The sequence below is a fragment of the Hippopotamus amphibius genome, chromosome 1, assembly GCF_030028045.1.
Source record: "Hippopotamus amphibius kiboko isolate mHipAmp2 chromosome 1, mHipAmp2.hap2, whole genome shotgun sequence".
Lineage (NCBI taxonomy): Eukaryota > Metazoa > Chordata > Mammalia > Artiodactyla > Hippopotamidae > Hippopotamus > Hippopotamus amphibius.
The window spans coordinates 204679804-204694789 of record NC_080186.1 but is presented as its reverse complement, the minus strand read 5'-3'; the positions used below and the strand labels follow the sequence as shown (position 1 = coordinate 204694789).

The 14986-nt window shown below is 38.0% G+C and overlaps 2 protein-coding genes across 2 annotated transcripts in view; one reads left to right on the top strand and one right to left on the bottom strand.

Annotated features, from left to right (window-relative positions):
* Positions 1 to 1046: 1046 nt before the first annotated feature.
* On the bottom strand, positions 1047 to 14647 carry MBLAC2 (metallo-beta-lactamase domain containing 2). The gene is made up of 2 exons (XM_057739445.1): positions 13707 to 14647; positions 1047 to 4397 (listed from the first exon to the last, which is right to left on the bottom strand). The coding sequence occupies exons 1-2, from the start codon at positions 14158 to 14160 to the stop codon at positions 4012 to 4014; spliced, it is 840 nt and encodes a 279-aa protein (XP_057595428.1). The 5' UTR covers positions 14161 to 14647; the 3' UTR covers positions 1047 to 4011.
* POLR3G (RNA polymerase III subunit G) overlaps positions 14609 to 14986 on the top strand; it is a 34191-nt gene continuing 33813 nt past the window's right edge. The window contains exon 1 of the mRNA XM_057739459.1: positions 14609 to 14904. The gene's annotated coding sequence lies outside the window, so the exon portion shown is untranslated. The remainder of the gene's footprint in view (positions 14905 to 14986) is intronic.

Sequence of the window (14986 nt, the reverse complement as noted above, 5' to 3'; positions counted from 1 at the left end):
ATTAACGTCAAATAAAATTTATATGCTTTGCTCCTGTTAATCTCTTTTGTAAGTTTAATTCTCAGGTCCAGCCTCAAAATCTAAGAGGGTAGAGGAAAGGTCTTTCCTCTCATACATTAGTTTACCTTTTCCTTGTTGATTTGTAGGCATGCTTTATATTTGTTTTAAAACTTTTTTTCTGTTACACAAGTTACGAATATTTTTAAATTTCTCTCCCTCTTTAAATTTATGACATCTGAGTTCTAAGACATTTTAAATTTTGATAGTTTTGTGTTTTGTTTCTATATGGAGATCTTCCCTATCCTAATGTCTTAAACATGATTAAAATTTTCTTTCAATACACGTGATTCTGCTTTTTACATTTAGATGTTTAATCCATTTGGAACTTATTTTTATGATGTTAGGAGCCTTTTTTGAATATATATCAACATTTGAAGTATCTATTAGTCAATCTTTTATCCATTTATTTGAAGTGCTGTATTTATTAACTACTTAAGACATATAGGTATTATTCAGTTTCTAGGTTCTCTGTTCTTGCCTAGGGATTTGACTTTTTTTTTCAAGATTTATTTATTATTATTTATTTATTTATGGCTGCTTCGGGTCTTCATTGCTGTGTGTGGGCTTTCTCTAGTTGCGAGCGGCAGCTATTCTTTGTTGCATTGTGCGGACTTCTCAGTGCAGTGGCTTCTCTTGTAGCGGAGCACGGGCTCTAGGCATGTGGGCTTCAGTAGTTGTGACTCATGGGTTCAGTAGTTGTGACCTGTGGGCTCTAGAGCACAGGCTTAGTAGTTGTGGCGCATTGGCTTAGTTGCTCCACAGCATGTGGGATCTTCCCAGATCAGGGCTCAAACCTGTGTCCCCTGCACTGGCAGGCAGATTCTTAACCACTGCACCACCAGGGAAGTTCCCTGACATCTTATTTATTACAGACTTTTCAAAACTGCACTTCATATAGAAAATAACCTTGTAAGACATTAAATGGAAATTTGCTAACATTATAAGAAATACCAACTATAGATTGAAATAAAATGTCCACTTTAATAGTTATCACACAAATGTTTACTTACAGTTATCTGAAAATTATAAGAGGACAATTTGTGCATGTCACATTCATATTACTACCCATATAAGAACAACTACACATAATCATTTAATCAATTATACCAGGCTAACACACAAGGTTTTGTTTGTTTTAAGACTTCTCAGTTAAAAGGAAACACCAAATAAGGAAACTGAATTTCCAAAAATTAAGTTATTAACAAAATAAATAATAAAAATTATTTCTAAATGTCTTATATTTTGACAACTTTGAATTATACTTACATAATATTATTTCCCCAAACCATAAATTACAACAAGGGTCACTGTCAGGGTGAAAATATATATTTTTAATACTTTTTTTAAAATATGCTATTATGCTTTAATATCACTTGATTTATTCTTGGCACATGTGGCATTTTGAAAAGTAAAAATACACTTTGCCAATTTTATGTTATTGTGCAGGTATAAGAGAAAGAGCACAGTTTGGGAGGCAGACAGACCTGTGTTCAGTTACCAGCTTTGTCCAAAGTTGTATTCTTAGGCTGGTCAATTACTTCTTGGCACTGGGGTCAGGATTAAATTAAATAAAGCCTATTTTAAAATGCATAGCATGAGCACTAAATGAATGATACATCCTTTCCCAAATTTATTCATATTGAAGCAACAGCAAAATATCATAGTCTTATGTTTTGGTACAATATGAAAAACTAGGAAAAAAAATTGGGAAATTTAAAAATAAAATCAATGTGTTTTGAAAAATCACACTTTTAAGAAATAAGGAAAGCCTTCATCAGGTTTAAATATTTTTCAATAAAACTTAGTGCCTACTATACCCTGATTTTTAAAAAAAGTCCTAAAATATGATAAAATGGTCAATGGTTAAGGACTTTTGGTTTTCTTTTGTGCTATTGATATAAAAATAATGGCTATATTTAAGGCTCATTAAGTGATAGCTTGTAGTTGCCCTGAACCAAATCTATATTCTTGATGTTGCACTATCAATTAAAACAGACCTACTGCCTTGAATGACTATCACAGAGAAATTTCCATGACACTCTTCATTTCAACAACCATGGCCTCCCTACTGATTTTAAGTAAGGGTTCATTTGGTGGTATGTGGCAGTACAGCTTGTCTGTCTTAAGGATGATTCTTATACACACAATCACAGACCCATCTTTCTCATGCTAAATGCTTGTTGTTTAAAAGACCTAAGACACCTGAAAATTAAGGTGACACAAGGAATAGCCTACTCTAGACAGCAATACTTCCATCCCTGTTCTTAGCACTGAGGATGCAGAACAATCTGATTCTTATTTTCTACCCTCACCACCTAACAAATCATCCTTCCAGATCTGACTCAAAAACTCCTCCTCCAGGAACCCTTCCCTAGTCAAACTCCACCCCCCTCCATTTATGTCCCTGACACTCATGTGTAATTTGTATTAACTTCAACCTGCATATACTATTATTCATGTTTTGTCTGTCTTCTACTTCCAGCTAGGATATAGTCTCTTTGACTTTTCAAGCTTCCACAGTGTTTAGCACAATGAATGCATGTATGTATGTGACTGTGTGTATGCATGTGTTGGGTGGTGTGTGTGTATGTGAGTGTGTGTTGAATGAATAAAAGACTAAAGAACCTGAGTGGGGTGTAGGGTAGGAAAAGTTTCATAATTTTTCAGAAATCCAAATTGCTGGACCTTCCTAACACTAAAAATCTGATTTCCAAAGCCATCTGAGTTTGATTTTGGATATGTCAATAATAAAAAGGCAGTGAAAAAATTGTTTAAAAAACTTTCATGAAATATTCCAAAAGGCTTTTCAATAAATTATTAAGAGCACCAAACCAAAACATTTTACTAAACAGTGGGATAACCTTTCCTATAACGTTATAAATGTAGACTTCTTTTCATTCAAGACAAAGAATACTGAACAGGAATAGGTGTTGTGAATCAGGATAAAAAAGGCAATTTACTCTAAGTCAACATGTAATGCACATTTTGCATTAATTTGAAAAGCCTCTGTGGTACATATGTATGTTATATTAAGTAAAAGAATGGTTTATATTAGGATGTTATTTGGTACTATAAAATATGACACATATACTGAAGCTGCTATTTAACAAGAAAAAATTTGATTATAATAGCTGTTATTATTAAAATAGGATATAATTTAAAAATTAGTCTCAATGTGTTATATTTTCAAATTTGCCTGACAGTGTCCTTTTGAAAAATCTGACAATTTATAGTTAGATTACAGACATTTGAATTTCACTTTTACGACTGAAGGTACACTTACATAATAACAAACAACAATATATAGTAGCTTTTTTACTGAAGCACTCTGCAATTTATATTTAAAGCTCTGCAATAAAACAAAATTCATTGTACTTTTTGTACGTAAAATTACACAACACATAATGTACACTATAATTACATTAAGAATAAATAAAATGAAGCATAAAAATTCTGTACCATAACAATGGATTTTTTCAGCTGTCATTCTAAATGTTAGCTTATATGTTTGATTTGAGTTCTAATAGATTTTAAACCCAAGAACCTTTATCTTTAAATAATATACTAAAAATATCAAGTTTGGAGTATAAACATAAAACTCTTTATGCCCTTCTTTCTAGGTCATCTAGGAAATAAAATGAGAGAAATGAGATGCAAGGATAGTTCTTTCTCTTACTGCAAAATGCCTCCTTGCTTCCCCATATACTCTGTATCATTTCTAGACCAAATATTACAGGATGATGGCAAATTACAAGCTTTGGCAAATTATAAGCTTATTTAAGTGGTTTCTTATTTGGAAAAAAATTTTTTTAACTAAGAAGTTCCTTTTTTGGCTTATTCATTCTCAACCTTTTTTTCTCTAATATATAACAGTAGTAAAAAAGCACTACTTAAAATGCTCACTATTTTAAACAACACAAAATGAACTGGATTAATTTATAGAATTAAATACTAGGGTGAGGTCCTAGAATTTGTTACACGGAGCGCTAAACTTGCAAGAGATCGCATGGCAAAAGTGGAAACTTTGTGACATATCCCAGCTTTTGAAATATAGTTAGAAGCCAATCGAAAAAGCCTTTCAGCACCAAAGGTATTGAAGTGCCCAGGAAGCACCTTCTCTACCAGACCTCTGTCCACTAATTCTATCAGACGTTCACAGGTTCCAACATAGTCACTAATCCTGCTGTATGGGAGCCAGTCAATCAGTGATCCATCATACACGACGTCTCCACTGAAGAGAATCTTTCGGTCTTTGTCATGTAAGCAAATACTGCCCCTAGAATGACCAGGCATGTGCATAACAGTGAGCTGTCTGTCACCAAGGTTGATCACATCCCCTAAAAATGGAAACAGAATTTACAGATAAACATGTTATATATTTGACTTCAATCACTTAAACAACAGAAGAACACAATGGTTTCAAAGATGTTGGGAAGTATGATACTTATTTTACTTTTATTTTAAAAAATACCCTACTTCTTACTGATGATTTAAAATAAGCCACCTATATTTCTCTTCTGTTGTTTGCTAGACCAGTGTTTGCTATAGTAAACAGTGGAACACAATTTCTGCTGGTTGTTATAATACATAAAAGAAGATTTTGTGGTGAAATAATTCTGAAAACCCTTCCTTCAAAGAAAATTAAGCAGCTTTCTTTTCTGCAAGATATGCTAATGTACATTTAATATGCTAACGTACATTGTGGATAGACACAAGTGAGATATGGCTGTATAGTTTCTCAAATTTATTTGACCAAAAAACTCATTTTTCAGAATATCCATTGTACTAGTATCCTGGTGACACAATTCATGAATGGTGTTCTAGTGAATAGTATGATATTTTTGCCCCTTGTTTTGTTACTCTATGGAAGGTAAGGCCTGAGGAATCAGTACAGATGATGATGCTCTGCCTACCGCTATTGCTCCTGGGTCTCTGACCCAGGAGCTTCATATCTTCTGCCAGAATCCACTAAACTGTGGCAGCTTAACTTCCTAATCTGCAAATAGGTAAAATCCCAAATTCCTCCCAGTTATTTGACAGTGGGGAGGAAACTGAGTTATATGAATACAAAATTGCTATTTTACTGGATTTAAATCAGTACTAACTTTGGTAAATCATAATAAGTTAAAAGATTCATACTGTTATCTCTAGTGCAAACACACATATACAGGGAAAAAAATCAAAGAAATATAGCTAAAATTAATAGCGAAATTAAAATGGTGTCATAATCAGGAACTGTTAAACATAAAAGAAGACAATAAAGGAAAAAGACAGAGGTGGATAGAACTACAATCTGTCATACATAGTGAAGTAAGTCAGAAAGAGAAGGACAAATATTGTATGCTAACTCACATATACGGAATCTAAAAATGGTACTGATGAACTCAGTGACAAGAATAAGGAAGCAGATACAGAGAATGGACTGGAGAACTCGAGGTATGGGAGGGGGCGGGGGGTGAAGGGGAAACTGAGACGAAGCGAGAGAGTAGCACAGACATATATATACTACCAACTGTAAAATAGTCAGTGGGAAGTTGTTGTATAACAAAGGGAGTCCAGCTCGAGGATGGAAGATGCCTTGGAGGACTGGGGCAGGGAGGGTGGGGGGGACTCGAGGCGGGGGTCGGGGAAGGGAGGGAGTACGGGGATGTGTGTATGGAAACAGATGATTGAACCTGGTGTACCCCCCCAAAAAAAAATAAAAAAAGAAAAAAAAAAAGAAAAAGACAAACAAGAAATGAGACACAGAAAACAAATAACAAAATGGCAGACCTAAATACAACCATATCAATAATTATGTTAAATATGAAAGGGATAAACACTCTAATCAAAGGCAGAGATTGTCAGACTAGATTAAAAAGCAAGATATGTATGCAGTCTACAAGAGAGGAACTATAAAATCAAAACCAAAATAGGTTGAAGAGTTATACCATATAAATATTAACAATAAGAATGACAGTGGCTATATTGTCAAACAAAATGGATTTTTATATAAGAATATTACTAGAGAAAAGAGGTACATTGTATGAGACTATACATTAGGTTAATAAGTGGAAAAAAATTCTAAATGTATATGTACCTAAAATAGAGACTAAAAATTCATACAATAAAAGCCGACAGAATTAAAATAAGAATAAACAGTTCAACAATTGTGCTTAGAGATCCGAATAGTCCTCTCTGAATAATTCATAATACAAGTAGATACAAAATCAGTAAGGATACAGAAGACCCGAACAACACTATCAACCAACTTGACCTAAATGACATACATAAAATAGTTTACACCAAAACAGCGAAGTACACATTCTTTTCAATTACACATGAAAAAGATTTTTTTTTATATCTGTACACTGAAAACTACAGAAACACTTTCAAGAGAAATTAAAGAGGATGTAAACAAGAGGAGAAATATGCCATATCCATTGATTGGAAGATTTACAGCTGTTAAGATGGTAATTAAATCCAGTTTTTCCTACAGCTGCACTGTCTAATACTACTTTCTGAGATAATGGAATGTTCTGTATCAACACTATCCAATATGGCAGGCACCAACTACATGTGCCTAATGGTACTTGAAATAAAGCTAGTGCAATGAAGGGACTATATTTTTAATTTGAATAATCTTAATGAATTTAAATTTGTGTTAGATAGCTACATGTGGCTAGTGACTGATGGTCAGTGTAGATCTATAGATTCAAAAATCTCAATCAAAACCTTGATATGCTTTTTTATAGAAATTGCAAAGCTGGCTCTAAAATTTATATGGAAATGCTGATGACCTAGAATAGCCAAAACAACTCTGAAAAAGTACAAAGTTGGAGGACTTAATCTAATTTCAAGAATTATAATAAAGTTGTAATAATCAGAAAGTGTGGTGCTGGCTAAATGGTAGACATACTCAGTAAAAGAGACTAGAGTCCAGAAGAAAACACTTGCATGCATGGTCAGAAGAATTCTGACAAAGGTGTCAACTAACGTAATTCACTGGGTAAAAGGATAGTCTCTTCAACAAATTACACTGTAATACTTTGGAAGGCAGCTATGCTCACCACTATACCACCAACGCAGGCTAGACTGTAATACTTTGAATATCTGTATGCAAATAAACAAAAAGCACCTGTCAAACCTTACTTCATAATATTAACAAAAATGAACTCAAAATGGATCATAATCCTAAATGTAAGAGCTTCCAGGGAAAAAAACAAACAAACAAAAAAACAAAAACGGGAGAAAATCTTTGTGATCTTGGGCTAGTCATAGAGCTCTTAGATATGACACAAAAAGCATAAAACATAAGGAAAAATGACTAACTGGACTTCATCCAAGTTATAAACTTTCTTGCTTAAAAAGATACCATTATGAAAATGAAAAGACAGGCCACACACTGGGAGAAAATACTTGCAAAATGTATACTGATAGAGGACTTGAATTCAGAATATATAAAGAACACTTACAACTCAATAATAATGAAACAAAATTTCAATTTTTAAAAAAGAGAAAAGATTTTGATAGACCCTTTAACAAAGAAGATATCTGAATAGCAAATAAGTACCTGAAAAGATGCTCAATGTCATTAGTCATTTGGGAAATGCAAATTAAACCTCAATAAAATACCACGACATATTCACTAGGATGGCTAAAATCAAAAGACCTGACAAAATCAAGTGCTGACAGAGATGTGGAGAAACTGGAACTTTTACACACTGCAGTTAGGAATATAAAATGGCATAGCACTTTGAAAAACAGTTTGGCACCCTCTTAAACACTTAACATGCATCTATCATATAGCCCAGGAATTCCATTTCTAGCTATCTACTAAGGAAATGAAAGCATGAATCCACACAAAGACTTATATGCAAATTTTCATGCTGCATTATTCATATAATTCCAAACTAGAAAGTTCCAATTTCCTTCAACAGGTGAATATATAAAACATGTTATATCCATAAATGAGTTACTTCTCAGCAATAGAAAGGAATTATTAATAGATAAACAACATGGATGAATCTCCAAAACAGCATGCCAAATGAAAAAAGACACAAAATATATTATATGATTATATTTGTAGAAAATTTTCAGAAAAACAAAACTATAGTGACACAAAACAGACCAGTAGGCCTGGGATGGGAGCAGGGATTGTTCTGGTCTTATCTTGAATCCCAAAATTACATTAAAATGGAATCAGGTACTCCCAAACTTCCCCACATTCCAGTCATAAGGGGCCAGATTCCTTCACAGGATAATTGTTCCAGATTTAAAGTACTTCTGGGGTTCACAAACCCCTACCACTTCCTGTATGACTGGCAAGTAAGGTAAAGGAAATTATAGCTAAGTTGATTTAATAATAGAGCTGTTGGAGACAGATTGTTTAATAAATGTACAGACAGGAGAGGAATGAGGGAAGTTCAGTGCTAAAAAAGAAGCTATAGAGAATTATCAATGGAGGGGTTTTTGATATTCAAGGCCAGGTGATATTCAAAATACTTAGCAACAGATAAGACATAAGCACCCACCTATAAAAATGGATACCAACTGTAAGCGACTGATAAGGCCACAGTGACTGAATGGTATTAGATCTGCCATTACCCTTTGGCTTTATAAATGCCTGCCTCATGCTTATAATGCTCACACATACAATTTCACCAAGACTTCTCTTATGAGAACCAAAACTGAGTATAAAATGTATCATATGTATAAATATCATATACAAATATATAAAAAATATACACACACACACACTATACTTCTAAGCCCTCACCCTAACCCAGTTGTCACCAGATTTCAACCATACTGGACTTCTCTTGGCTTCTCAAATACCCTTTCACATCTTGGCATCCCCCATTTTTAATTTTCATTTCATTTTTAATCAACAAACTAGATGTACATATTTCAAATAAAATATTTCAGGAGGCCTTAAAATGTAAGAAAAAGTTCTTTGCCCTACTCTGGCTCTAGCTCCAATTCTGCTCCCAAGAGGCAACTACTTTTAACAATTTTAGCAACTTTCTCTGGTAGATATAGTTATCTGTAAATAATACTTATACTACATTTCTTGATTTCCCAATTTGATATACTCTACTGATTTTGTTCATGTATTACCATTTCTTGGTTTTTAAATTTTAGATGTTATCCGTTGACTTCCACTATGAAATACAGGGATTTTTAGTAGATTTTTTTACTCCTCTCTGTCCACCTACCATCAGCATACTTGTATACATTTCTCATCCTTTCACCCATCAAGAGTAATGATTCAACTGCTTAGATCCGGAACCCTCCAAGCCTGAGGTTCTATCATTGTCAGTGTCATCCTTGCACATCATCCTGATGCTTCCTTGCAACTTGCTCTTGCATTAGATCTCCTGTTTCCTGTATTTCATACCTTCCTCTTGGTTTACTCCCTTATTTTGAAGGGAGTAAATAGGATAAAGTTATATCTTAATCTCTTCCTAAATAACAGCATGAGGGGAAAAAAATCTGAGAACTTGATTTGATAGTGGAATGGATGTTAGAATTCTAAGTTTGAAATCAGTTTTATTCAAATAAGGCACAGCTCTTTTCTAGCTCCAAAGCCATTATGATCTGTATACATGACCTTTGTTCTTTAAATATGGAAGCCAGGAGACTCTTTTTTGTTCCCAGTGTTCTGAAATTTTATAATTATGTGCCTTGGGTGGATGTGTTTTCATCCATTATGCAGGGAACTCTGTGGGCTCTTTCAATCTGGAAATTTACATCCCTTAATCATGGGATATTGCCTTTAATTTTCTCTACTATGCTTTCTTTTCCTCTGCTTTCTCTTTTTGCTCTGTGTTCCTATTATTCCAGTGTCAGATTTTTCACACTGGTCCTTTACTGGTTCTCTCCTAGTTTTCATTTTGCCTATCTGCTCCTTTTGTACACTTTTCAACTTTACCTTACAGATCTCCTACTAAATAATTTCTGACATTTTAAACTCCGAGTTTTTTTTTATGAGTGTGAATACTGTTCTGTCTGTTGCTTATTTTTAAGGCGTCCTATTGTCTTGGATATCTTTGAATGCAAAAGCTTCTCTTATCCCGATGATATTAATGATTGTCCTCTCAAGTTGCTTTATGCAGTTTTAGTATTTGATTTCATGTGAGAGGATTTTCTCAGATTTTCCAAACTGTTTAAGAGTGGGAGGATAATGAAAAAGTTGTTTGAAGCACATGCATGGGGCTTGGTGACCTAGGTTTCACTGTAGAAAGTTAAGCTAAGGATGACTGAGGAATCAGCATCTTAGTCTTCCCTCTAGGGCTGAGCTGGGCAGATTTTCCAGATGAGATTCTTCCGATTTCCTATGGCGTGCGGTGTGTGTGTATGTGTAAAATCCTGGCTCTCATTCTTCTGGGAAGCTAGTAAAGAACATACATATTATCTATCATCTATCTATCCTTATTCTATATGTGTATATACATACACATACACTTATCCCTCCTATTTTCCATCTGAACCCCTGAGCTCATTAGTACTTGGCATCCCTCAATCAAAAAACCCCTTGGCTTGGGACTTCCCTGGTGGTCCAGTGGTTAAGACTTCTCACTTCCACTGCAGGATGTGTTCGATCCCTGGTTGGGGAACTAAGATCCCATATGCCACATTGCGCAGCCAAAAAAAAAAAAAAAAAAAACCCTTTACTTTATTCTCCCCAGAGAACAAACTAACTCTAGGGAGAGGAGCATTCAGTTAGGGAGAAGAGTTCCAGAGTTTTAACTGGAACCTCCATAGCTTCTTAAATGGCTTTCAACCAACTCTACTTATTTTAGTTTTCTTCCCTTTGCACCCACTAAGGTACTAGCTACTGATAATTTCTGAGCCTTTTAAGTCTCCTGCAGGCAAACTGAATTGGCCCTCAATTTTCCATTGCTGGCATAGGATAAAACTGCTAACTCAGTTATCACATTTACTCTCCAGCATCCAAAAACAGAACCTTAGTCAGTGTGGATTTATACATAAAAAGAATAGACAAACCATGGTCCATTTGCTGTAATCTTAGCAGGATTTTGAGAGGGAGTCAAGTTAGATGTGTTCATTCAATCTGCTACCTTTCTGGAATCTATTTTTTGTTTTTAACCTTCCCAAATGATTTCAGTTTACCTGAAACAACTGTTCTAAAATCTTGATGACTCTGGGAAAATTGTTTAAATACATACATCAGGGGCCAAAATGCCTGCCTGTTGTGAAAAATAGGCAGAATGATGTATGCCCATTCAAGAAGAATGTGCTGTATCAATCTAGGATTTATTGCTATCTTCTTATAGGAAGATATGATTTCACTATTAGTAGGGTGAGTTGTTTTTCCATCAAAGACGACACACTGGATGATGATCTCTCCTTGTCCTCCCTGTCCCTCATACACAAGTCAGCTTTTGGTTAGTGATACAGTGCACAGATTTATGCTTCTCCATGACAGGTGATCATCAATACTAAATGAAATGTAATAAGCTAGTGAATCCAGCCTCCTTATTTTCTAATCAAAACAATGAAGACTTTATGCTGTAAGGCATGTGCTGTTCATGTGTGTGTAACTGTATTAATTTTTAATATAAATATTTTATATCTCCTTCCAGCCACCTGGATTAAGATAATATCAAGTTGGCAGGCCACACCATTCAGAAGAGACAGGAAATTAATATTCCTGAGAAAAGAGGATATTAGATACTACTTGAGAAGGTGAGACATCTAGCTCCTAATGAAAAACAACTTTTAATTTAATGAGTATTACCACCTTCAAAGTGTTTAGTAAATATTAAGCTTTCTTTTCACACTTGCAAAGCCTTAAAGCACCACACAGGTGGCTTGCAGGTCCCTTGCCAACTCCAAAATCCTATAATTCTACCATCAACTGAGATCTAGGGAACTGGGTTTCCAGTCTGAGCTCTTTCCCTAACTGGCTATGTGACTTCAGGCATGATATTCAAGCCTGTTTAGACTCTTCATCTATAAAACAATAATTCCTATCATTCTTTCATCATTGATTTCCTATTTCTGGCACAGGAGCAAAAGTAAATAAATCAAAAGTCATTTATTCATTTAGACAATTTAAATATATTTTAAATACTAATGTGAACTTTTTTTGGAGGGGAGGCTGGGTATTAGAGTTAATTTAGTCTGAATACCCATCAACTGCATGGAAATCCTACCTCTAAAAGTATCAATTTCATCAACAAATACAATAGTTAAAAGTATATTTAATGTAAATTTAGTTTTCTTTCATCTCAAATTGTCAGGTAATGTAAGACTCCTATCTAAACCATTTTTTAAAACTCTTTAGATTTAAATTTTCAACAAAAAGACTTTTTAAGTGGGGTGTGTTTTCTATTTTCTATATCTCAAGTGTTCAAGATCTCATCTATAAGATAAACTCATTTTTGTAAAGCACGTAATTATTTGTCATACTGGCCGGTCATAAAGTGAGCCTTATTGTACTGCAGCAGCTGGATTTTTCTGCCTCTTAGAGGAACAGTTTAATAAACTAAATTGGCAAATAGAATAGTTCCAGATAGAAAGGAAAGGGAGTTTCACCTCCTACTCAGAATTACCACAATATATTTACGGGGTAGGATTTATGTGTGATCTGCATGCTTTGATCTATGGTGCCTGGGTTGAAATCACTAGCTTTTGTCTGTATCTTGCTCTGTGGACTCTAGACAAACCACTTAATTGGGGGTCAGTAGCCTCACTTCAAATGTATTGTGAGGATAAAATGAAATAAACAGAAGCATTCTAAAAAGAAAAAAGAAATTAATGTACAAATAACACCGCTGTGACCAACAGGCTCAATTATTTAAGTGCCTGTGTGATGCTGGAAGGGCTGGAACCCTACACTGCTTTATTTTATTCCATTAGTTTCTTTCTGAACCCCATCCTGTTTTTCACAGAGCCAAAGAGGCCCAAAGGTATCTAGACATTACTTCACATACTTCACCATTACGGGAAATAGCTCCTTATTAATCTTTCTCAGGCCTTGCTTTCAACAAGAACAGAGAGCTGTCATAACATAAAACTCAGACATATTCTACATTTTATGTTCACTACCAAGCTTTTTCTGTTGTGAGGCAACATCAAGAACAGAAACCTATCTGGAAGATAAAGATGCATGAGCAGATTACAACCACTGCTCTCTAATGGGTTTCTAAGCCTACAGGTGGGAATTGTTCATACTCAGCGGATGAAGTCAGCAGTTCTCAAAAGCATAGAGCATGACATGCACTCTCCATGAGGCGTCATTCCTTAAAAGTCCTTTCGCTAGAAAAGTGCCTGGAAATGTCAGACAGGTGTTCGGGAAAAGAATGGGAAGCCTAGTCACAAGTCTCTGTAGTGTTACCACATACCGTACCTTACACAAGCAACTGACAGGGGGTGGGGCCGACTTTCAGTGGAGTAGTCGGCATTGCTACACGGTGCCAGAGCCGGTCTCTGGTAGGGAAGGCTGCGACGGCCTTCTAAAGACTCGATGGTCGAGTGGGCTTTTGACTCAGGGAAGGGAGAAACAGAAATAGTGTTTCTGCGACGTGACAGAACAAAACCCCTTGCAGCCAAGCAGGTCTGCAACAAGCATCCCTCTGACAGTTTCTCCCCAATCCCTTCCCTTAATGAGAGATCGCGCGCCCGTAAGGGGCCATTACCATCCTGCAGGATGAGGGTGGGCTGCACCGCCTGCACTCGGAACTGCCTGGCCCTCCAGCCCGGGCTCGGCGCCCGCACCACCTCACTGTCGGAGAGCCAGGTCACGGTTTCAAAGTTGTCCCCGCGAGCCAGCGCCTCGGCCTCGGCGTGGTGCACCGCCACCCGGTCGAACTGGTAGAGGCCGCCGGAGTGGTCAAAGTGCACGTGGGTGGCCACAGCCAGCAGTGGCCGGCACGCCGCATCCTCTTTGGCCCCGCGGTCCTGCAACAGGCCGGAGGAGTACAGGTACTCCGGGAGGCTGCGCAGCCCCAGGCCTGTGTCGATCACCACATCCTGCTCGGAGCCGCGCACCAGCCAGATGTTGGCGCGGTTGCCGGACTCATAGAACCGTTCCTGAATCCAGAAGATGCCGTCGCCCAGGGACTTGTGGGCGTACCACTCGAGCGCCGACATGCTGGGCAGGGATGCGGCCGGGCGGAGTGGGTGTGGGCGTGTGTGCCTCCCGCAGGCTGTCCGGACTCCGGCGCGGCGGCTGTGCGGAGCCGTCTGCCCGCAGCCGGGGAGAAGGCGCAAAGCAGGGAGGGGGCGGGGGATGCGGAAGAGGTGGGAGGGAAAACGAGGAGGAGGAAGGACGCGCGGAGACGCCGCCACGAGCGTCCGCCCGCAGCCTCCCGCCAGGGCCGCAGAGAGCAGAGGCTGCTCTCCCCCCACCGGGGCGATGGAACAATCGCAGCCTCACTGGCCGCAGCACAAGGGCACCTTAACGCAGGAGCCAATGCAGTAAACGAGAGATCCAGAAAGCGAGACTCTTCCCACCCCGGGGGGGTTGGGGGGCTGACCGCAGAGGCCTACAGCGAGGCGCGGGAGGCAGCGGGGCCGCCGCCCACCTCCCCCGCCGCAGTCTGCGATGCGCACTTCCAGCCGGCGCAGAAAGAGTCAGGCCACGGGGGTTGGGCGACTACGGCGCCCGCCAAGGGCTAAAAAGCTCTTGGCCCGGGGGGCGGGGCCTAGTTCGGGAGTGGGCCGGGCTAACTGATTGGGGTCTGAACGCGGCTCTGAAGCCGCGTGGAGGGCGGAGCGGGCTTCTCCAGAGGTGGGACCAGCGCTCGCGCGTCGGAACCTTGTGTCCGCACCCCTTACGTGCCGGCCGGCACTTTGGCTACACAGTTTCCCCAAGCCTCGAGACTTAGGGAGCAGGTAACAGAGGAGGCAATTGAGGGCTTGGGAGGAGTTGGAGAGGGTAGGGGGGGAGTTAAAGGGGCACGTGGGGAAGGTGGGG